General features: G+C 42.1%; 1 protein-coding gene across 1 annotated transcript; it reads right to left on the bottom strand.

The window, feature by feature from the left end:
• Positions 1 to 11,992: 11,992 nt before the first annotated feature.
• Positions 11,993 to 23,774, bottom strand: LOC121516836 (BEN domain-containing protein 4). The gene is made up of 6 exons (XM_041798255.1): positions 23,270 to 23,774; positions 15,730 to 16,293; positions 13,982 to 14,073; positions 13,775 to 13,801; positions 13,346 to 13,586; positions 11,993 to 12,225 (listed from the first exon to the last, which is right to left on the bottom strand). Exons 1-6 carry the CDS (start codon positions 23,772 to 23,774, stop codon positions 11,993 to 11,995), a joined length of 1,662 nt encoding a protein of 553 aa, XP_041654189.1.
• Positions 23,775 to 25,415: the final 1,641 nt, after the last annotated feature.

The raw sequence follows: 25,415 nt of genomic DNA, 5'->3' as shown, positions 1-25,415 counted from the left end.
AATGCGCTCATTGCTGTGTCCAGGCCCGCCCTCCTCGTCCTCCTCCTCCTCCTCCTCCAGCAGCAGGCCCGCATACAGAGAGGGAGCTGCCGCAGAATTAAAGAGAAACACCCAACAGAACCTCTGTCACATCCACGCACACGCTCCCGGGCTGTTTCTGCTGTGAGCTGGAGGGAAATGTCGAGTCAGAGCATGTGAGACATGCAGTCTGTCAGAGTATGAAACAGCAGAAAAGGGGAGGTCACTCAAGTTTCTGGGCGGATCCATCCGAGGTAGCTGCACAGTTTCCACTTATTTGCTAATAATTTGATTTGGATGATCTACTTTCCCACCAAACCTCTAGGGGAAAAAAATCACATGCTTTCTTAGTGCGGGAAGACAACCAGGGAGTCTGCGCACCAGGAGGTAAAACAGGGAATAAATTAATCACAATTTAACCACAAACACACCCTAAAGCACCACACATCAGTGGATAAACAGATTTTCTGGGCATGCATATGCCTCAAATTAAAAACAGCAAAGTCCTTTATTGTCTCTGACAGGAGATCTGATCCCTGCTGACGGACCACATCAGGTTTCTGCCATTCACAGGACTACTCCGCCACCTGGTGGAGAGGAAGACAAACTGCATGCAAAGAACCCACGCTGAGAACAAAAGAGCAGCCGCGCACCTGCACAAAACGCTCCCGTGGGGGCGCTGCAGACGCAGGATTTCATTGAAACTCCCATCAGCCTCCATCTGTCTCTGAAGTATCCGCTGCTACAATCAGACTGTCTAAGCGTGCTTTTCACTGGCATCACCATCATTTAGAGCAGGGGTGTCAAAGTCAATCACAGCAGGGGCCGGATTCTGGATTTAGGTCTAACCTGAGGGCCGAACAGGGTCAACACAGCCCTAAACTGTCAACCAATGATAAAATATGAAAAACAGCACTGATGATAAATCATTTGGAAATTCAAAAAAGTAAAAATATGTTAAAAGTCTCAAATCTGAGATAAAAATTCCAACTCAGTTCAAAAGATCAGAACACGATATTAAAAATAGAAAAATATTTTTTTTTACAGAGCAAATCTATGAGAACGTTGAAATCATGAGTTTGAAAGGTCAAAATATGAGATCAAATTTGAAATCATGAGTTTAAAAGTCAATTATGTCTTACAATTTTAAATTGTGAGTCTAATAGTTCAAAATGTGGGATTAAAAATTATTAAATATATGTATATATAAAATTATTTTTCATATTTTATCATTGGTAAAAATGAGGTTGACAGTTTAAGGCTGTGTTGACCCTGTTCGGCCCTCAGGGTAGACCCAAATCCAGGAGCCGGCCCCTGCTGTGATTCAGTGTGACGCCCCTGTTTTACACTCTACAGTTGTCAGTACAGTACAGGAAGTCTGTTCTAAGAATTTATTCACTTTAAAACATTTTTATTGAAATTGTGAACAAATGTTTTTCTTTTTTTTTCTTTATTGTATTTTTTTATTGGCAAACCGGAGCTCCCGGAGAAAACCCTTCACAGACACAGTGGACCATGTATGGCCCTGACAGACAGAAAGCTACCTCCTATCCATCAGGACTTCCTGTGGCCCACTGTGCTGCCCAGGCCTGTTACAGCCTTTGTGGATCTGGAGGACAGAGAGGGCTGAGTGTGGCCGCTCTCTGCTGCCTCCTCTCCATCTTGAACTGGCGCCGATATAATGGAGTGAGGGCCTTCTTGAACTTCCTCCAGGATGAGACGTTTTCCCCCGCCTCTCTTATTAACTGGTCCACCTCTGTCTGCAGGACGATGCAGCAGGACGCCTTCTCTTCCAGCTCGTTCTCCAGCTCGTTGACCGCGTCTCTGCTGGAGGCCTCCTCGTTCATTCTCTGCTCCAACATCAGGTTCCTGTCCTCCGCCTCTGAGAGCTGAAGCCTGACACTCTGTAGTTGGTTTTCCAGAGTGTCAGCCCTCAACGTTTCAGCCTGCAGATGACTGGTCTGAGATGCAGTGAGGTCCCTCGCGTATTGGATGTCTCTCTGCAGGACCTGGATGTTGTCTTTCTCAGCCTGAAGTTTGAACTCCAGGTCATGGCCGTGGCTGGTCTGTAGCTGCAGCTGATTGGTCAAGGCCTCTATCTGCAGGGAGGTATCGGTGTCCTTTCTAGAGGCTTCTCTCCGGAGGACCCGTATCTCCTTCTTGAGAGAGTCTATCTGGGCTGTCAGCCTCTGTCGGACCTCCTGAGCCTCTCTCTGCATGGAGTCAGACCTCGACACTTCAGCCCTCAGTCGATCGTTCTGAGCAGACACAAGATCCAAGAGCTCTTGTATTTTTCCAGGATGGACTGATTCCTCCTCTGGTGCTCTGGAGGCTGGACGTGAGCTGGTCTTTGGGTCAGTGGCCGTCTTTGGAGGTTTTTCAACCAAATATGACTCTCCGTCCTCATCAAACCTCACTTCCTCCTCGTCCTGAGTGGGAGGCGCCGCACTGTGGTCCCAGATGTAAATCTCCAGCTGCTTTTTGAGGTCTGTAATCTCTCTGGCCATGTCCTGTTGGGCCTCTTCCTTAGCCTTTATTTCAGCGCGCTGTTCCTGCAGCTGACCCTTTAAAAGTTTCAGCTGCATGGCAGTGCTGGCTTCTTTTTTGGAGGCTTCTCCTGGCAGGGTCTTGTTCTTTCGCTCCTGGACCTCTTTCTGAGCTCTCAGAGTCCTGGTTTCCTGCTCCAGGACCTCTTTCTGAGTTCTCAGGGTCCTGGTCTCCTGCTCCAGGACCTCTTTCTGAGTTCTCAGGGTCTTGTTCTCCCGCTCCAGGACCTCTTTCTGAGTTCTCAGGGTCTTGTTCTCCCGCTCCAGGACCTCTTTCTGAGTTCTCAGGGTCCTGGTCTCCCGCTCCAGGACCTCTTTCTGAGTTCTCAGGGTCCTGGTCTCCTGCTCCAGGACCTCTTTCTGAGTTCTCAGGGTCCTGGTCTCCCGCTCCAGGACCTCTTTCTGAGTTCTCAGGGTCCTGGTCTCCCGCTCCAGGACCTCTTTCTGAGTTCTCAGGGTCCTGGTCTCCCGCTCCAGGACCTCTTTCTGAGTTCTCAGGGTCCTGGTCTCCCGCTCCAGGACCTCTTTCTGAGTTCTCAGGGTCTTGTTCTCCCGCTCCAGGACCTCTTTCTGAGCTCTCAGGGTCCTGGTCTCCTGCTCCAGGACCTCTTTCTGAGTTCTCAGGGTCCTGGTCTCCTGCTCCAGGACCTCTTTCTGAGTTCTCAGGGTCCTGGTCTCCCGCTCCAGGACCTCTTTCTGAGTTCTCAGGGTCTTGTCTTGGAGTGAAACCCCTGAGGCTTTGTCCTGGAGCTTTTTATTCTGAGCTTGGATGACTCCGATGAGCTCCTCTTTGGTCTTGTATGGATAAAGGCCAAAGTTCACCTCAGTGAAGGATGGATTCAGGTGCTTCAGCTGTTCCTTCAGCATCCTGATCTGTTTTTCACCCTCCAGCCTCCTGTTATTCTCCGCCTTCACCGCTTCAAGTAGATCATTGATCCTTTTCTCTTTTTTGCCACTCTCAGTCTCTAATTTGGCGTTTTTCTCTTTCTCCTCTTCCAGCTTGGAGGACACGTCTTTCAGCTCAAGGGAGACCTCTTTGAGTTTGCCTGTCCGGTCTCTGAGCCTGCTCTTTAGACTCTCTATGTCCTTCATCCAAGGAGGGCGGTCATGGCCCTGGTATGGTTGGCGAGAGGGTCCGTGTGGTTGATGAGGGGGTCCGTGGTGTGGTGGACCAGGAGGACCCCTGTACGGCTGATATGGGGGTCTGCAGTGCGGTGGGGGAGGGGGTCCACGGCAGGGATATGGTGGTCGTGGGGGTCCGTGGTTGGGGTAACGTGGACGAGGGGGTCCCCGGCAGTGATTTTGGTCCTGCCTGGGATCTCCTGCCGCACTTTCTTGAGGAGCATCGTCTTGCTCCTCCGTTGCGACCTCTTCAGCCTGGATCTGATCGCTGCCAGTCTCAGGCGTTGTATGGAGCATTTTGTCATCCTCCAGGTCCATCAGATCGCCCCAGCTCACTGAACTAGTCTCTGTGTTTTCAGACATTTTCTGTGTTTGAAGAAAAGCCTAGAAATCCAAAAAGTTTGAGTACGTCTTGCTGATCAATGATCTCTGATCTGCTCTGTAAACTCGGCAGTGTTTGTGGTGTGGCTGGTATATATAGACACTTAAGGAGTGACATCACAGCCATTTGGCTTTGATGAGGTCACAGTATGTCTGAGTCAACATTCCGGAATCCCCAGTTCTCTTGTTCACCAGTTTGAAATGAAATGTAAACAAACATGGCCGCCCCGGCATTAAATGCCAGGTGCAACACTAATCAACAGGAAAAATAAAATGACTACTGCTGTTTTCAAATGTCAGTAAATTGTGTTTTCTTCAGTTGTAACTCAGCAGTGTTTTAAAGCTGTGAGCTGTTGACAGTTCCACAGGCAGATTCACTAAATTCAGGAGATTTGATCCTGTGTAAACGGTCAGGAAGCATCTGAAATCACAATGACAGCTAAACACTGAAAACAAATACGAACCCATTTCCAAAAAGGTTGGGGCACTGGGTGTAAAAGGAGCATTCTAGAGAGGCAGAGTCTCTCAGGAGTGATGATGGGCAAAAATGACAGTGTTCAAAATTATGAACCATGTTATACCAGGAGCTGTGAGTGCGGAAACAAAGGGTCTTTTCACACCTGAAAGATGAAGATCAAGGTTCACATTTTTGGTGCATTATATATAAACTTAGCACAAAAAGCAAGAAACTTTCTATTCCGTCGATTATTTCTTACATTTGTTAGGAACATGCATTTGTGGGATGAGCAGCAGAGCTGAGTATGTGGGTACCAGAAGCTCAGTAGCAACAGCAGAATAAGCTGTTTGGCACTGGCAGAGAAGATTTGGCAAATTTGAATTGAATTTTTAATTCTAGCTCATGTTTGACATTTTCAACTCCTAATTTTGTTTTTTTTTTAATCCCGCATTTTGAACTATTAGACTCACAATTTAAAATTGTAAGACAATTGACTTTTAAACTCATGATTTCAAATTTGATCTCATATTCTGACCTTTCAAACTTATGATTTTAACGTTCTCATATATTTGCTCTTTAAAAACATTATTTTTCTATTTTTACGTGTTCTGATCTTTTGAACTAATGAGTTTGAATTTTTATCTCAGATTTGAGCCTTTTAACTTATTTCTACTTTCTTGAATTTCCAATTGATTTATCATCAGTGCTGTTTTTCATATTTTATCATTGGTTGACAGTTTAAGGTTGTGTTGACCCGGTTCGGCCCTCAGGTTAGACCTAAATCCAGAATCCGGCCCCTGCTGTGATTGAGTTTGACACCCCTCCTCTAAATGATGATGCTGTTTCAAAGAAACTGCGTCACCTTTTTGCGTGGTGCATGAGTGTGGACCCACCTGTAGGCTGTGATCCACCAACTGGCGAGGAGACTGGACAGGTGGAGAACAAGCTGAAGGCCAGGTGTATGCAGGCGGAGATGCTCAAGGCAGGTGGTGAAACGTCCCTCCTGTGGTTGCTTGCTCTCATCCGCTCCGGATGCCGGCAGGGTCCTTGCACTGATACCGTTGAGCGGGATCTGTGAGCCGCTGCTCCAACACCTACGAGGTCTACCGTAGACCACGTCCTGGCATTTTGGGTGCGGAAGGCATGGGCGTAGCACGGGGGGGGGGGGGGGTATTGATTCCCCGGGCCCACAGTGGGGAGGGGCCCTTTTTTCCTTCTTAGTCATTGTCAAATCAAAAATGACTAAATGAATTGGTCAACGGACTGGAATTTGTCTCAAATGGAGTAAAATATAAAATACTGGGGGGGCCTCTTCTCCTCCATTATAAATGTCCAAATGGTGCAATCCCGCGCTGTGAAATAATGCAAGTAAAACTGATTAACCATCATAAAAATATTGCTCCTACATGTGGAAATTATGGCTAAAAACTACATTAAAATACATACGTAGATATTTGTAAAAAATAATGCACCATTTGTTTCTTGGCTAGCCGGCTAAGGGGGGCCCTTTATGGTATTCTTTCTGGGGGCCCAAAATCCTAGCAACGCCCCTGCTGGACGGTGTTTACCTTAGTGAATAAAGATGCCATCTGGATTCTGGAGCTCCGCGGGATCCAGCTGATGTCTGCCCTATACTCTAAGAGTGCTGTGAAGTGTGGTGGCTCCACCTCTGACTTCTTCTCAGGAGATTCTGGGCTGGGGCAGGGGTGCATCTCGGCCCCTACGCTCTTCAGCCCCTGTATGGACAGGATACCAGGGCGGGTAACAGAAAAGTGGACCGTGGAGTGTCATTTGTTATTTTTGCTGATGACGCTGTGATCCTTGCAGACTCTAGATGTCCTTGTGGGGGCTGAAGAATGGGGAACGCACGCTTCCTGGGCCAAAACAAAGACCGAGGCATTTGGGGATGCCTTGGATGCTGCCATCGAATTAGGTCAAATCACAGACAGACAGAGCAATAGATAGATAGCCATACTTTTTTTTTAGCTTCAGTGCTTATTTTATTTATTATAAATAAAAACAACAGAAGCTATTTGATTTGTAAAAATCCTACCGATGTTTCACAGTGTTGATAACAGCCACTTTGAGGGTTCAGGAGTAAATACAAATAAACGCTCACATTCAGAACAGCAACACAACAACAGAATCCGACTGTTTAAGGTTTCTGTGGCACTTTTCTACTTGGCTTTTAGAGAGAGAGACGTGGTATTTCAGGAACAGCTCACACAATACTGTACTTTATATTACACATTTACACAGCACTGTCGACGTGGCAAACTGACCGAGTAAATCTGGTACATTCAAACATAGATAACAGTGTCAGGAGGTGGAATCACTAACTGAAACAAATAAATACAATTAAACATGTTCGTTTTCTGCTCTTGGACTTCTCACTGTGGGACGGCTTTAGCCTCAGTGAGATAAGGAAAGTGCAAACGCAAGCGTCTGGGAAAAAGACTTTTTTTTTTTTTAACTTAGGTTACCAGTATTGTGTAGAAGTGGATATTTTCTGACTGGGGGAAAACAAGAAGACATCAGTTTAATAATACATCATTGCAACAGCCCATATAGTGATAACATAACTGAAACCGTCTAGGTGTTAAATGCAGTGTAAGGCATTGTTTTATGGCAACTGCCCTAAACAAAAACATGTCACCACATTCACCTTTAATCAAGAAGACTTCTCACTTTTGGAAAACTGGAATGTAAAATGCATTAAATTCACCTCGCAGTTTGATTCATTCAAAATATCTTGCATCAGTAAAATAGTCTTTGTTAGGGCTGAAAGGTGCAGAAATATGCAAATATTCTAATTTTTGTCATTTTTTTTCTGAAAGACTTTTGCTTTTTAAACAAATTTAGAACAGTAACAGTGCTTTAGTTAAGGCCGACCTGGAAGGCAAATTAAGCAACATAGTTTGACACTGGCACACACTACAAGGACAAAAGTATTCAGCAACACCAGCTAATGAATGAATCTAGGTGTTCCAATCAGACCAGTTACTACAGGTGTATAAAACTGTCCTCAGGAGCTCAGTGGATGCCACCTTTGCAATAAGACAGTCTGTGAAATTTCACCCTTGCTGGATTTTCCAGTCAGCTCTTAGTTATATTATTAGAAAGTGGAAGCATTTAGGAACAACAGCATCTCAGCCATGAGTGGAAGATCAAGATCACAGACTAGGGTCAACGACTGCTAAGGGGCATGGTGTGGAAAAGTCGCCAACGCTCTGCTGACTCCATAGCTGAAAAGTTCTGAACTTCCACTGGCATTAATGCAAACACTAAAACTGCAGGAGGAGTTTCATGAATGGGTTTCCATGGCTGAGCAGCTGCACGCAAGCCTCACATCACCAAGCCCAGCGCTAAGGTCAGATGCATTGTGCAAAGTGAGAAATCTGGTGGAGGAGAAGGAATGGTATGGGGCTGTTTTTCTAGACCCCTTTGCTTCAGTGAGGGCCAACCTTAATGCTTCAGCAGACCGAGACACTCTGGACAATGCTGTGCTTCCAACCGTGTGGCAACAGTTTGTGGAAGGCCCTTTTCTATTCCAGCATGCCTGTGCCCCAGAGCACAAAGAAGGACTATTAAGGCCCTGTCCACATGGAGACGAAAACGATATATTGCCGTTTCGTTTTGAAAAAGTTTCTCATGATGACGAGATTGTTTCAGGAAATATCCGCGTAAGCATCAAACCACGGGAAACGACTGAAAATGCTGTAGTGCATATGCCAAGCCTGTACGTGCCGCTGTGTTGCTGCCACGGAAATGCAACCAAAGAGAAGAACATCACAGAAAACTGACATAAGCTTTCTTCTAGTTGCCCTTCTGGTTGTTCTCGGCGTTGGATTTAAGAACAGACGGTGTGTGCGTTTCGCGGCGGTGGTTAAGGAGCATCAGATTTTTCCGTAAAAGGCATAACAAGCTCAGTAGCTTCTGCAGCACGAACACAACCGTGTAGTCCGCTATTATTGTTTTGGCCGGACCCGCGCAAGCACCGCAAAAGAGCTTCACTATGTGTGACGTAATCATTTCAAGAAAGATGTGGTTGGCCGTCCACACAGAGATGAAACGGCAGTCGTTTACGTATTTTTGCACTCTGGGACCCGTTTTCAAAAAGTATCATTTACAGTCACCCAAAACGCCGTTTCCGCGTGGATGAAATGCCGATACGACAAAAAACTTTTGCATATACTCCTGAATTCGTGTCCGCATGGACAGGGCCGAAGACATGGTTGGATGAGTTCAGTGTGGAAGAAATTGCACATAGCACCGACTTCAACTCCATCCAGCACCTTTGGGATGAACTGGAACAGAGACTGTGAGCCAGACCTTCTGGTCCGACGTCAGGGTCTGAGCTCATAAATGCTCTGCAGAATAAATGGGCACAAATTCACACAGAAACATCAGAGCCTTCAAAGAAGAGTGGAGGCTTGTATAGCTGCAAAAAGGGGCCAACTCCATATTAAAGGACATGGATTTTAATACACGGTTGTTATAGTTCCTGTTGGTGGAATAGTCAGGTGGCTGAACATTTTTGTCCATATAGTGCATATAATATATATCATACTGAGTGTCCTAATTTCCAAATGTGCATTTGAGCATGTTGATTTTTTTTGTTATTTGAAAGCACTTTTCCTCAGATATATAGTTTCTTATATAAAAATCATTTAAACTAAAACACTAGGGATGCAGGATATTGGATTTTTGCTGATATCTGGTATGCTGATGTTTACAAATTCATTTTTGCCAATATTGATGCATAAATGCAGTTTAGACTAGAGCTGAACGGTTTTGAAAGAAGGCTGGTTACCTTTTGACGTACATGGCGATTGCAATGTGAGTTGTAAATTATTCTGGAAAAAGTACAAATATGATTGATGAGTATGATTTTTTTGCAATTTCTGCACAAAGGAAGATAACTCATTCTTATGCCTGTATATAAAATGTGCACCAGAACATCTCTGCTGCAAAATATTTCAGTTAGAATGGTACCTGAAATAGATCTTTGCACCTCCTGCAATGTGAAAACTGCAGAAGTCTATAAAACAGCCCTAATAAAAATCAGATGAAATGTTCAGCCCTAGTACAAACCACAAACGTCAGTCCTTAAACACAATTTTAAGTTAAAGGAATAATGATAACCAAAGAAAAAGACTTAAGCTTTTCTGTTGGTTAAATTATTTGTGCACACTGCTTACATTTTCAGCCAATAAAAGCAGATCTTTACAGACGATAGGGTAAGCGTTCCCATTACGCCCAGGCACCATTTAAGCCCACTTGCAACTCTGAAGTAAATTTAAAAAAAAAAATAAAGAAAGAAAGAGGGGGCTGTCTAATGCTATGCATTATTTTGTCCAATCACACAATTAGTATATGTCAGTTTTTGTTTGGCACCAATCACATTTGTCGATGTTGAATAAGGCTCGCCTACATTCGTGCAGTCTCAAGGAGGCTCAGACAAAGTCGCCTCAAAACTTTGGTGTTTTGGGACCCCTCAGAAAGAACCTCTTTTGTAATGTAATTTGAGAGATTACTGATTTGTTTTTTGTGTATAAACAAGTAGTTTTTGTCATTTCTTACTATTTAGTTTCATGTGAAAAGATGGGTCACACTAGCTAGTGTAGCGAGTGAATTACCAGTCAATACATGTAGCCCTACTGACAGATAGATACACTGCTTAAGGGTTAAAAATGCTAAGTACACAAACTAAGTGTTTTCTGATTTGTTTTACATAAATCGTCAAATTAAGACACTAAAAAAGGGTTTGGGTAGGTGAAATATTTTAAAAAATGTCTTTTTTCCAAGGTGGGCTTAAATGGTACAGTGACCCAAAAAAAACAGCTGGCGTAAGCTAACTTTGAACAAGAACTCCTTGATAATTCAGAAAGTTTGGCAAAAGAGGGAAGGCAAGTTTTACAGCATATTTAGTCTACAGGCATTTCTTAATACATTTGTTTCATTTTGGTGAGATCATATTATCTTTATTTCCCTGGTAGTCACTGTAGAACCATTTAAGCCCATCTTATGTGTTTCAGCATAATATAGGACATAATGAAATTTAGCGGTTTGATAACTTTTCACTGTAATCCTGTGTTGGGTGTTGTTATACCTCACTAACTTCATTAACACCAGTACATCACAGATCACACACTGCCCAGAAGAATTGTTATGTCAGTTAATTTTGCATAATAATTTGTTAACAGTGAGAAAAATGCCAACAAAATGGAAGAATTACAGCAACTGTCCTAAAATCATTATTACAAGCCAAACATTAAATCCAAGTTCAATAGGATATTGTTGATGCACTTTAATGTCATTTAATACTTTTAAAAACAAATACTTTTTAAAATTTTGTCAATATTAAATAAAATGTTCAATGAAATGTTAAATACTGAAGCCAATGAAAATTAGTTTTAGGCCTACTTAGTCATGTTTGTGATGGTCAATTTTCACAAGCCAAACATTAAATCCAAGTTAAAAAAATAAGTTGTGTTCAACATGTATAACATGTTGTTGAATTAATATGTGTTTACTGCCTGAAAAATATAATAATTGTTTATATTTCTGTCAATAAATGTGGTTGTGGGCTTTTTTGGAACACAGGTGGGCTTAAACGGTACTTTGGTACCAATTAAGCCCATTCCAGACTTTTGACTTTATTCATAAAATTTCTTTAATTTGTTCTTTAAAATATGCATAAGTAAATAAATATACTTTCAAATGAGAGATTAATCCTTCATTTTAACAAATGATCATGTTGTAAACCATCTTAGTATCTATAAGAAATACGTGAACTTAGATTTTGATGGGCTTAATGGGTACACTTATCCTGTATGGGTTGTAAATATCAGCAGAAACGTCATATCCACAGTTACTATCATGCTGATAATATCATGCATCCCTATAAAAAAGCAAAGTGCAGAACCACAGGTAATTAAATGTGACTTTCTAAGAGGCACTCCTGTAGAAAGGTTGCAAAAAAGGCGCTTTGCCAATGATGCAGATTTTTGCAAAAACATATAAAATGCTACTTTTTGTCGTGTGAAATATAGTGTCATTGGTAGAGGAAATAAATATTTGATATCAATGTACAGAATATGATTTTCCTGTACCCTTAAAGTATGCATGTAAATCAGGACAACAAAAAAAACACTGCAACTCCAACGCTCAAAAATAAAAAACAAAGGAGAATATCCTTTGATACGCTGAACACTCTATAGAAGAAGTGGCAACGAAAGACCAAAATGCTGCATTTAAAACCCCTTTAGAGTCCAATTTTGACTAATCAAAAGTATAAAAATGGCAAACAGCTTCAAAACTAAGAGAGGAACTGCTCCCTATTTTGTCTGATAGACGTCTGGAATGTTTTCTTCACTGTATAAAGTGACAGGATAAGGTCAGTGTTTTGGGATATGTTGTTGTACCGCTACATTTCTGGCTAACCTTTGCAGTTCTCTCCTGATCTTCAGTCCGACTGGCCGTTCTGGCAGCCTTTTAAAAACAGCTCGTCCTGTGACAGATGTCCGTCAAAGGCATCCATGTAGAGGCTGCTGGTGCTGCTGCCGCTGCTGCTCAGGAACGTGCCCACCGCCCGGCCCTGGCGAGCGTGGCCCACGGCGTCGCTGAACACTTTGTTGATCTGCTCTTCTGACGGCATCCACCAGTCTGGGTTTGAGGCACAGTGCATCCGGATGAACTCTGGAGAAAAAAAGTGGTACATATTCTCAACATTCATAGAGGTGGTAACCTTGCAAAGCTTATGGATACGCCCGTTTCCGTGTTTCTCACTGGTGAATCCATCTTGCAAAGCTCCAGTCTGAACCGCTTGGGCCCGGTTAGAAAGTGACAGGACCAATCAGCATCGAGGAGCAGTACTTTCAGGCGCAGCAGAGTCGTGATGTAAAAACTGCTGCTAAAGCGCCAGTTTTATCAGAACTTGACGACATTTCTTGGTTAAGAGAAGAATGGTGAACAGCAGTGAGTCGTTTTCTTTTAAAAAAACGACAAAAGTCGTGTACTGACATGTCTACAGTCGCCATGGTTCACGTCATGCAGTTCTCTATGGAGTTTATTTGTCGTAGCGGCTATGTCGCGTGTTTAGTCGCTCTGATTGGCCCGTAAAGATGTGACAGACAGAGCGTTCATCCAATCACCCTCCTAGTTTGTTTTCAAAGGCTCTGCCCTTTCCTAAATGCTGTGTATGGAAGGTTTACCGGGTTATAGAAGTAGCAGATTACTGGACATTAAGGATGCATGTTATTGAATTTTTGCAGATATTTCCAAACTCCTATTAGCAAATACTGATACCAATATATCCTGAACAGCAGGCCTCTACATGCCTTTGGGATCACATTCCAGGTGCGGTCAGTTAAGCCCATAAGAGCTCAATTCAACCCTAGCTTTCCCTTGTTCCCATTCATTCTTAATGGCCACTACCTGGCTCCCAGCAGACATTCTGGATCACGTGAAGGCAAACAACCAATACATGATGGTACAGTTGTATATTTTGCAGATGTTTGCGGACAAAACCTGATTCATACAGAAATGTTTACATCTGCCGATACTGATATGCTAATCATGCATCACCACTAATAATCAAATCTAGAAAGCAGCATGGACTGAATGATGTTGTGGCTGATAAGGGACAGCAGATATGTGGTGGTGGTCTTATCCCTCTCCCTCCCTGCATTGAAGTTTTTGAAGGACTTTTTGAAATGCTAGGGTAGATGCACCTCAGCTAAAACTCTTGGGTTTAGCTACTCATTAAGTTATTCAGACATGATACTCCTACACCAACAGTGTCTTTCAGGATGTTTACCTCTGAGGCAGCTGACTTTGACGGGGTTGAGCGGTCGTCTCTCCAGGCCTGTATCTCCTGAGTGGACCGAACGCTTCCTCTTTCCCAAACCGCAGGAGAACTTCAGCTCATCTGTAGTGAAGACGTAACGAATCAGGTAGCGCAGCAGCCGTCTGCCGTCTTTCTTAGAGGAGTTCACAGCTTCATCCCACTGCTTGTTGGTGATAAAGAGGGGATAGTTCTCCAGGAGCTGTTTGCTCCCCTAAAGGGATCAGGAGAAAAAGCTACTTCAGGTATAATGTAAGGTTTTACAGCTTTTTGGAAAGGGACATCATCATTTGATGTTAATTTCTCTGAAATAAGATTTTCTGTTATTTTTGGTTTACAAATCGTTAAAATCTTTAATTTCTTTAAGAAAAAACTATAATTATATCATTGTTAAACACCGACCTCAAAGACTGTCTGCCGCTCTTCTTCCTGCAGAGACAAAGATTCCTTTAGCAGCACATTTTCACACCATTTGTTGTTTAATTAACACAACGAAGAGTTTATTAATGAAGACTGGGTATGATCTGATAGTTTTACACCTTCTCCTCTCACCTGCTTCGTCAGAGTGTTATTTTTAAAAAGCTTTGAATAATAATCAGATTTCCTCACCTCAGTGAGCTGCTCCTCTGGCATCGGCTGGACCAGCTGGTTGTGAAACTCAAGAACAGTCTTGAAATAGTCCAGAACATTTTGACAGGGAACTGCAAGAAAAAAAAAAAAAACACACAAAATAATGTGACTAAATATATCTGGGTGCACTGGTAAAAAATGCTGCAAGCAAACAGACGCCCCATCTGCTGTATCATTAAACAATAATAACCCTGCAGTATTTTCTTCCCTCCTTAAAAGATCAATTTTACTGTCATGTGCACTGATTTCAAACAGAGATATTGCTCAGTTTTACTGCATGCGGGAAAAAAATGAGCTGATTTCAGATGAAATCAGGCTGCAGTGACACTGGGGAGCTGTGTGTGCTTCAGGGAGAGCAGAGAGGTTAATAAAAATAGATGCTTTTAAGACACCAAACTATGACATGCTTCTAGATTTAAGGGAGGTTGTCCAAAAATGTAGACCAAAGTTATCAAATAAAAACCAAAGATTTAGGGTTTCACACAATCAAAGCTGGAATCAAAGTGCAGAGCTAGTTACTGCTGCAGTTTATGAAAAATAGAACAATTATTATGTTATATTTACCATCGGATTTATTCTCTTTATTTCCCGCTACTATCTTAAAACACACAGATATTGCTCAAACATTTAAAACAAAAAAAAACTCATTGCCATAACACTAAATTTCAATTTATTTATTTGTTACTTTGCTTAAAGAATCCCCAAATTCCCAAAAAGTTGGAGCACTGTGTCAATGTAAAAACACAAGTCTATAATTGTCAAATCAAAAAAATATTCAATCACAACAGAACTTAACAGATCAGATGTCAAACAGACATTTTAGCATTTCAAGACCTCATTGTGAATTTTGATGGCTGCAACACCTCTCAAAAAAGTAGGGACGGAGAAAGAAAAGGCTGGAAAAGTAAGTGGTACTAACGAAAAACAGCTGGAGGAACATTTTGCAACTAATTCTGTTAGCTGGAAACAGGTTAGATAACTGGGTATAAAAGGAGCATTTTAGAGAAGCAGAGTCCCTCAGAAGTAAAGATGAACAGAGGTTCACCAATCTGTGAAAAACTGAGTCTAAAAACTGTGGAACAATTTCAGAAAAATGTTCCTCAATGTAAAACCGCTCAGATATTAAATATCCAACCATCTACAGTCCATAATATCATGAAAAGATTCAGAGAATCTGGAGAAAGCTCTGTGAGAAAGGGACAAGGCCGAAGGACCCCAGACCCAACGTTTTCGAAATTGGGGTTGTACTCAAATCACTGTAATTGTGTAGCTCTTTTGTGCTCTTGCACATTCAAAAACATCTTTAAATGAGTAATTTTACTTAACTTTATTATTATAAAAGTTAAGCAGACTCTTCATTTCCTCTTATTAGTTACAAAAAAAGCAGCAAATCTTCACATTAAAAATAGAAACTTGAACTAATAAATGTCTGACAATTTGGCATCACCTTTACAAAAATTCTCCACTATTTGATTTATTTTAATCAACTGACTAAATGCATGACCTACTACTGCAGACGCCTGAGTTTGAAGTTTTTTAAATCATAAATCTGACACCAAACTGCATTAAATACTTGATAAAAATGGCTGTTCCTCTCTTTCATAAGCTCTCTGGTGATGTAAGGATGGAACAACAGGTTTTCTTTCATGAGTTATCAGAAACTTTAAACCTCTGATCCAATGAGAACGTAGTGTCCCACCTAATGTCGGGTGTTTTTAATCACGCACCTGGGAAATTCTCCAGCTTGTTGCGGAGCTCCTCGTTCTCCTGCTGCAGCGACAGCACCTCCTGCTCCAGCTCCAAGCAGCGAGGACAGCAGCTCTCCTCCTCTTCCTCCTCCTCAGGCAGCGTGGATGAAGGGTGGCCGTACGACTCCGATGGCGTCGGAGACCCCCAGCCCCCGAGGTTGTGTCTGGAAGGAGATACTCCGGACCCGGGCTCTGCTGACGGACACTGCTCGTCCTCCAGATTCACAGACACGTGCTGCTGCTGGTTCTGCTGCTGTCCTGAGAGCAGATAGTTCTGCAGAGAGTCCGTAAAGATTCGGAGAACTGCGGAGGTCTGTTGTTGGTTCAAATGGCTTTGATGGGCGTCATCCTCGGGATCTGTGGTGGAAGAGCTCTCTTCAGGTTTAGAGTAAGGAAGCCCTTGTACCTCCACTGGACAGTCTTCAAGCTTTATGCTAGAGTTAAAGGAGGAAGAGGAGGAGGGCTCCAGGAGACGGCCGTTGTTGAGGAGGCTGAGGACTCGGCTGCACTGCTGGGCGAAGGCATCAAGGATGAGACGGTTCTCTGTGGAAGAACAATCCCAATTAAATCAGCAGTTTTTTTGTCAATATTCCACTCCAGGCTCTTTAAAAGTGCATCTTTTCTTGCCTGAGAATCAAAACAAAAGACATGCACAAAACAAAATTATGTACATTTAAAAGGAAAAGTCAAATACCAATTCAGTAGTATACTAATTAGACCAAATTGCATCCATCTCCTTCCACTTTGCTTCACAAGTCAACCCAGACGTCTCTCTCTTCAGCGACGTTTTCCAGTTTCTCATGAGGGATTCTGAGGCATTCCTAGACCAGATGGGAAATATAATCCCTTCAGCGAGTTCTGGGTCTGCCCCGGGGTCTCCACCCTGTTGGACATGCCTGGAAGACCTCCACAGAGAGGAGACCGGAGGCATCCTGATCAGATGCCTGAACCATCTCACCTGGCTCCTTTGGATGCGAAGGAGCAATAGCTTTACTTCAAGCTGGTCACCCTTTATCGAAGGCTGAGCCCAGGCACCCTCCTTCGACAGCTTGAACCCGGGATCTCATTCTTTCGGTCATTACCCAGAGTTCATGACCTTAGGTGACGGTTGGAATTGAAATCGAAAGCTTTGCCTTCCGGCTCAGCTCCCTCTTCATCACAACGGTTCGGTACAGTGCACGCAAAACTGCTGATGCTGCAACAATCCACCTACAGTACCAGTCTGTGCTGCAGGGGACCAGTACGCCTGGTCTCTAATGCAGCTCATGCCTATCCCTGCCAGTGGTGGGCCCACAGGGTGGCAGACTACAACTCCATAGCTGATTTGTTCATACGGCCAATATTTACAGCTGTTGTAGGCAGATTTTTACAGACAAAATATTGGTTGTAAACACTGGGCAAAATTTTTTCATATCTGATGATACAAATATCATGCTGATAATATGCCTCAGTGGTCTGCTTATGTAAATGCCATTAATGGCTATAAGGAACTAGAAGGGCTGTCTCGTACTGTGGATTTCCCCACGACCCCTCTTTAACTCTGTTGCCCCATAAACCCTGTTAGCTCTTTAAAACCTACGGGATCACTGGCGCTCCCATTTGCATTTGTATTTTTTATTTGCATATAAATATTTTTTTTTTTTAAAGATTTATTTTTGGGCCTTTTCATGCCTTTACTTGATAGAGGAAGGACAGTGGATAGATTCGGAAACAGGGAAGAGAGTGGAGAGAAACATGCGGTAAAGGGCCACAGGCCGGATTTGAACCCGGGCCACCCGCGTACATGGGTAGCGCCTTAAACCACTCGACCCCTGCGCTCCCTGCATTTGTATTTTTAACCGCGGGCAGAATTATAACCAAATCAGATAGAGCAAAAGTATTTGGCACACTTAGAGATTTGATTGCACTACTGTGAATAGATTATTTTCATAAAGATGTTGTGATTTTGCAAATTGAGCACAATTTCATTTTATTTTGTTTTTTCCAAAGTTCATAAAGATGAGTGTATTTCAAAAATGAAGTTATGAACATACTCAAGATATTTTTTGTGGGTTGAAATGATCTTGTGCAACTTTTTTACAATCACAGTTTTGAGGGATACAGCTATGCCATTTCTGTATTTAAGGAAAAGGTGTAAAAAAACATTTTGTTTTTTATTTTTCTTATGTTTTTTTTTTTTTGCACTTTTGAGCAATTTAATTTGTTACTATGGACTCATCACACACTGTAAGCCCAGATGAGGTGAATTTACTTAAAAATTTTGAGGAAACTGGTTGCCCTAAAAAATTTAAGTGATATATACTGAAAATTTGAGTTAATTTAACTTAAGTTTTTAAGTACAACAAACTAAATACCAGGTTGATTTAACTTTAAATCTCTTGCAAAGCCAATTGCTCCCAGTTGTTTTGGTTATCTATTCTTCTGTAGCAACAAATCACCTCTATGTCAGTGGTAATTCAGCTCCCATAATGCTAAATTTAACACCTAAGCTGAGTTTATATAGTTCTCCAATAGTGATATATTGTAGCATTTACGTGTTTCTTTTCCAAACATGAAGGTGTTTCTTTAACACCATAGTAATTGCTTAAGAGTATTACTCAGGCAATTTAACAAGAAGGCTATCACATGATTGAGACTTAAGGTAAGCCATAGCCAGTTACACTTTGCTCACTCATGCAGTCCCTGTTTCTTTACAGACACACTAGACTAAGTTGCCACATCCAGGAAGTCACTTACTCAGTAAACAATTTCATTCATGGTGGAAAGTTTAAAAACTTAAAAATCTTGAACAATCCACCAGAAACATGAGCAAAGGACTCCAAGCAATGGTTACTGTACAATAGGCATCATCCAAACACAATTCAAAACATCTCAAACACATATAAACACTCTGCACGAGGGCATCATGGGAAAATTATTCAAATTTCGAAAGTGGAGTTTCTGGAGAGGAATGTTGTGCCATTCTTGTCTGATGTAGGATTCTAGCTACTCAGCAGTCCTGGGTCTTCTTCCTTTTCTGATGCTCCAAATGTTTTCTATTGGTGAAAGGTCTGGACTGCAGACAGACCAGTTCAGGACCCAAACTCTTCTTCTGTGAAGCCAAGAGAGTGGGCGGGGCTTAAAGCAATTGACTCTGCAGAGTTGATGGGATCAGCAATGTCAAACAACTCCAACACTGAGGACCACAACGCAAAGGAGATGAAGAGGCGTGGTTATGACTAAAACGTAGTTTTTTGAGGGCATTTAACTTAAATTTATTCACACATTCAACCATGTCTACAAATTAGTAGAATATACTTAGCATTTTATAGTAATGCAATTTAACTTATGTACATTGTAGTTAAATCATTTAATTAGATATAAAGTCCAGGTTTACAGTGCATACATATCATTAAACTTTGGGTTCTAAGGGTTTTACTGATGTGTAGACAATTCAAATACTCCAAAAGTTGGCACTACAGCATGTAAAAATGTAAAGATATGCTCTGGCTCTTGTTGCATGGCAGGTAATGAAGAGTTAACGGGGCAAAAGGGCACTCAAAAATGCAGGCAGGGACAGGGGTTGGAAATGAGACTGAGCAGGAGTTTCCCTGTAACACTGAAAATTTGCAGTTGCACTGCAGTTAATACAAAATCTACCTTTAATTAAACAACATGGTTAAGACTGATATGCTCTTGCTTTTTTGCACGGCTTTCTGACTCCCTCTGATATCAAATGAATCTACTCAGTTCTTTGAATAAACATTAAATGAGTAACCTTTTACTTGAGTAGACTTGTAGACTAGTAATTTCACTTCTACTTAAGTGAATTTGAATGACAGTAACTGCACTTCTAAGTACAATGTTCTTGTACTGTGCCACACATGCTGGAAACTATGGTTCATCTCACCTCCAGACCTGTTCCACTGACCTTGTCCTAATCTGGAGATTCAGTCAGTAAGCAAGGTTACGTGATAAAGTCAGGCTTAATTCAGCATTTAAATCCGAAAGAGTTGCACAGCTCAAAGTACAATGAGGTGTAAATTGTGTCCTTTTGAAATATAATGAAGAGGCAATAGGATAAAATTGAAATCCTCTAACAAACAAGCACTTCAACAGAACAGAACTTCACCATCAATAGCACACAGAGAAAACAATGAGTGATTCTTCTGCCTTTTTCACCGTCTCTTATTGTGGCACAGCTTTCTGTTTCAGAAGCACACTTGTTATGCTGCTTGTTATGCTGATTTATTCCGATGTCAATAAACTGTAAAGTGACAGTATATCTGCGGTGACCAAACCAAGGCAAGCTGAGAAAATCAGCACAGTGCCATTGTGTCCAGAAACAGTCTTTGTGTATAGTTTCCCTGGTAGTCTGAGCACGTCTCAATGAGATGATCTCACACATACCTCCATGTAATGATTATGAGTCCACTACCCTCACACAGCCGCACAAATATACACACAGACAAAATGAGTTCCAGGCGGCCACTGCTGCGTTGCCACTCGCTCAGACGTGTCTATCAGCCTGGCGCAGATGTGTCGCATTTATTAATATGCGTGCTGTCTCTGTTTACCCGTCGAGATGTATCTGATATCATTCGCCTTCGCCCTGCACCCCCTCCCCAGCACCACGCCGCCCTCCTCCCTTTTCTCGCCAGTCTGAGAGCCTCATAAAATTTCATTAAAAACAACACGCTCTGCAGAGGCAAATTTATGAGCCCCATTTATTTTAATCACAACTCTTTGGGAAAGGCTTCTCAATGCAATTTGTGTTATTGTGCGCTCAACTGATTGCAGAATCTCCGGGTCTCTCTTCACCAGAAGGTGTTGAGATCTTTTTTTTCTTAGGCTGTGACAGAAAGGAACTTAAGTTGTGCAGATAATAGCTCTTCAGTGTCATAATCAGAAGTAATGCATGGCATGTTTAGCTGGGATTGTATGTTACTTCTTGTGTGATACAGAAAGGAAAAATGCAATTTTGCATGATTATTTCATGAGTGAAATCAAGGCAGAATTCATGCAGACAATAGGACGCAATCACCAAAAATCTGGGCTTCACTCTTACAAGAAACTAGGGCAGTTCTGAAAGATAAAAGTGGGTTAACAATATTTAATGCCCATTTTATGATCAAATCTGTCCTACTTTATGCATCCTATATGGTAGCGCTGCACCATTAAGCTAATCGCAATTGCAATTTAGATGCCAGGCTGGGCATTTACATTATTGCATGCAAGGATGCAATTATTTTTGCATTACGTAGTACTTGAAAGGTTTGCAGAAATGCCTGCAGAATGGCATTTAAGTTTACAACAGTGCCAATAATGCAGTGGTTCTCAACCTTTTCAGCCCATGACCCCCAAAATAAAGATGCCAGAGACCCCCACTGTACCTGAAGGTGGTTGAACAGCCATGTACATTCAAGAATAGTCGTGTGCAGACAAGGCTGCCCATAAGGGGGACAAATGTGAGAGCTTTCTGGGACCCAGCCAGACTGGGGGCCCACGGAGGTAAGGAAAATCAGGGTCCATTGTAAAGTTAGCTAGATATTCATATCCATATTTTATAAACATGAATAATAACCACTCAACATAGCAACAGATATCTTTTTTAAAGTCATATAGTCATCTTAAAAATGTAACTCCTTTTCTTAAAAACAGAATTAAAATAGTAAAAAAAAAAGTCCTAATAGGTGGTGAAAAAGGTGGTTAACTGGGATTTTAGAAGTCGCAGGAATGGGTTAGAAGTGGCAAAAATTTGGTAACAGTGGTAAAAAGAGCAAAACAATGGCAAAAATGGGTTGAAGAGGCAAAAACAGGCGCAAAAAGTGGTAAAAGGGGATTAAAAAGTGGCAAAAAAATTGGTGAAATAGGATATAAAATTGGGAAAATGTGTTTAAAACTGGCAAAAAATGTGTTAACTGGGGCAGATAAATAGGCAGAAATTGGTTGAACTGGTTAACATAGGCATATCAAACAGTGAAATGTGGTTGAAATGGGCAAAAATTGGATAAAAAGGGGTTGATAGTGGCAATAATGGGTCAACAGAGGCAACAATATATGGAAAGTGACAAGAACTTGTTAAGAAGTGGCAGTAAAAAGTAGTGTAAAGGGTTTGAAATTGCTAAAAATGAGTTTGGAGTGGCAAAAATATGTAAAAAGGGTCTGAATTGTGCAAAATTGATGAAAAGTGGTGAGTACTACTGACGAAATTGGGTGGAAAAAAAATCATTTCAAAAGTATTCTCCATTTTTTAAGGCATCTGGCGACCCCTTATTGGTGTTTCGCGACCCCCAGGTTGAGAACCACTGCACTAATGCATTTTGCAGATGTACTTTTACTAACAAAAAGGAAAAACTTCTATTTTTGGAAATACTGAGGTAGTCTGAAAGCAGTACAGTAAAAACTTCAGGTTTTGTATGTTTAGGGTTGAGGAATAAAAACTTCAAAACTATCATTATCATCAGCATTTTCCTCAATAACCCAGCAAGTCAACTCATGTTACCAATTATGAATTATATCATAATCCCAATTGTAATATTGCACAGTATAATTGCGCATTATTTCCAAATCCTGCAGCACGGACATATGGGAGTTAATACAGAGCTGCAGTGCATTGATTGATTGTATCTGAAGCAACAATAACCAGCTGCAAACTAAGCATGCAGTGATAAAGAGATGATAATCTGGTTAACGGATAAAATGTCTGATGTTTAATTTTCTAACCACTGGGATTAGGTTCACTGCTTTCATCCAGTGCTTCCCATGGACCCGCCCTCCACACGGGCAACATATTTCTGCCTGAGCATGAACAGCCCTCTAATGAAGCGCAGCTGAGGAGGAAAAAATGAACAATGTGTTTCAACTGGAGACCGTGCGGGCTCTCCTTCCACGCACGCACACATGTATAGAAACACACAGGGAAGTACACACTCTCACATGCATGGGCAGACAATTACCCAATGTAATTTTTAGCACATGCACAGTGGAGATTCAATCATGACTGCTCTCATTACAGCAGCAAATCAATCACTGCAGATGGGAGAAAAAGAGGGAGAAATAGGAACAAAAACACCAAGATCAGGTGATGCAGAGACTAAAAAAGGAGATATTCTTAAGTTTATGGTCTTTTTAGAGAGTTCATGAGCTTATTTTAGCAACAAAATCCTAATATATTCAGGATTGAAGCAGGTTGGATAGTATTTTTTTCTATTTAGACACCTGAAGTTAGTCTCAGAATCTAAATTTACACGATGTAGAAACACAAACTGTTTTTACATGTTTTTTTAGATTCACATGAAGATTTAAGGTCCTCTTTTGGGAGTAGGCTACTAAACTGTCTGATGGGTGGGTTTACTGACACTTGGCACCACTTTAGGCACATTCAGGTAGAGCTGGAGGTCGAAATTGATACCAATATAAGTATTTGGACAACTCTGATAAGAATCAACACATCTGGCAACTTGTAGTAGGAGGGGAAAGAAAGCACTGAAACAAACTGAGCGTCACTCTCATCACTCTGTACAAGTTTGAGACCCACCTGAGCTGATCCCGTAGGTGCAGTCAGGGGAGAACCTGTGCTCTCCTCTGCCGCCGTTGGAGCGCCCCTCCTGGGTACCCGGGGATGCTACGGCCGCTACGCTTCCTGCCGGCGCTGAGGTGGATGTCGGGACCCTGCTGCTGGGCCTGCTCTCACACGGGAGACGATGCTGCTGCTGCTGCTGCTGCTGCTGCTGTGGGGGAGTCTGGTGATGCTGCTGGCTGCTGCTGATAGCGATGCTGCCGTGCTGGAGCTGCTGCAGACGCTGCTGCTGGTTCTGGTGGTGATGGAGGGGCTGGAAATGGTGCGTCTGCTCGGGATGGAAAGTGAAGTGATGCCCGTCGCCAAACAGAGGCACCTCGACCACACCGGACCTGTCAAAGCGCGTCTTGCCCGCCCAGCGTCTGCTCTGGAAGGTTTTCAGGGTGCTGTACGGACCCCGCTGCTGTCTGCACATCTTGGGGGCGCAGGGCCCTTCGTCTGCGGGATGCATCTCTCCCTCCATCCCTGCCAGGTGGACGTCTCTGGGTCGGTGCGGGCTGGTGTGACAGGCAGCTGGTAACTGGGGGGGTCAGGTCCGTCACTGTCTGGCTCGGTTTCCCCTCATACACGCTCTGAGAAAGGGTGGGCTCATTTACTGACAAGCAGACGCGCCAATCCCCAGCCGGGAGAGCCGACACTGAGACTCCTCCAGAGGGGGGTACAGGCGGGACTAGTGCGCCGCTGCCTGCCTCCTTTGTAGCCACGCCATCAACACAGAGAACAACGGGGCGCTAGAGCAGTTGTACAATGTAAAAAAGAGAGGGAAAAAAAAGAAATCCGACAAATGAAAAGGCAGAGGCCATTTTGCTACTGAGCTCAAAGCATCAAAAGAGAAACATGAGCGAACATGAAAGGACAGGCTGCACACAGGACGGCTTTAAACAGCACACATCACATTAAAAAAGCAGAATAATTACACATTTAGGCTGCCTGACCTTTATATAAAGGTTTAATCAGAACTATCAGACCCTGTGACTAAATATCTGTCTACACATTTATCTGCTTTTGTCTCTGATTTAGGCCAAATCTTGATTTACTGATGTTCGCATTCATCATTTAAAAACAATAAAGTCTGTCATTTTAATCAGAACTTACCTTTATGCTTTAAATCATTAAAAGTGCTCTCAGGAGGGAGTCTCCTAGCCTGCAGTCACAAAAGTTTACACCACCACTTGGGGGCGCCACATCAATAGTTTACAAAAGGCAGATAAACTACACGGAGGGTGGAGAGAGCTGATCATGACATTTATAATGCAAGACAGATGAAGCTTAAATAACCTCCCAGTCATTATTAGTATAAACCAACAGATGCACCTGTTAACCCTCAGTTTTCAGTTTCCTTAGACTGAAATAATCCATATCTGCAGAAAGATTATTACAGATGAGGATTAGCACCGCTGGGTTTTTTTAGATCCAACTTTTTTTTGAAATCCGTGAAAAAATAAAATACTTTTGACCAAAAACAAAGTGTTTTTCAAGAATTCTGACTTTTCCCACTGAATTGATCCCAACATTCCTGACTTTTCTCTGAACTCTGACCTTCAATCTCAGAACTCTGATTTGAAAGTTTAGTTAAAAATTGAGTCAAGAATTGACTAAAATCTCAAAATTATAACTTTAACCTCAGAAATGGCGTTTTTCCTCAAAATTCTGTCTTTCCTACCACAACAGAAATGACTTAAATCTAAAAAACCATCTTTCTGACTGTAATCTCAGAAATATGACGTTTTCCTGATTTTTTTTTCACCTAAATTTTCGGACTCTTATTATTCAGAATTGACTTTTTTCCCTCAAAAATTCAGAGACTAAAGTCATAATTCTTCTTTAATCCCATAAATCTGACTTTAATCTCAGATATCAGACATTTTCCCTGGAAACTGAGGTTTTTCTCCCCAACAGACTCGACTTAAATCTCTAAAATCTGACTTTAATTTAAAGTGTGACTTTTATTAATAGAATTATGACTTTGATCTCAGAAATCAGACATTTTTCTGATAATTTATTCTTTTCACCTACAACAGAATTGAAGTAAATCTCAAAATTCTCAAATTTTATTTCAAAATTTTCCCTCATAATGATCTTCTTCCCACAACAGAATTGACTT

Source organism: Cheilinus undulatus, linkage group 10 (genome assembly GCF_018320785.1).
Source record: "Cheilinus undulatus linkage group 10, ASM1832078v1, whole genome shotgun sequence".
In the NCBI taxonomy this organism is placed as follows: domain Eukaryota; kingdom Metazoa; phylum Chordata; class Actinopteri; order Labriformes; family Labridae; genus Cheilinus; species Cheilinus undulatus.
This window is presented reverse-complemented; position numbering and strand designations above follow the sequence as displayed.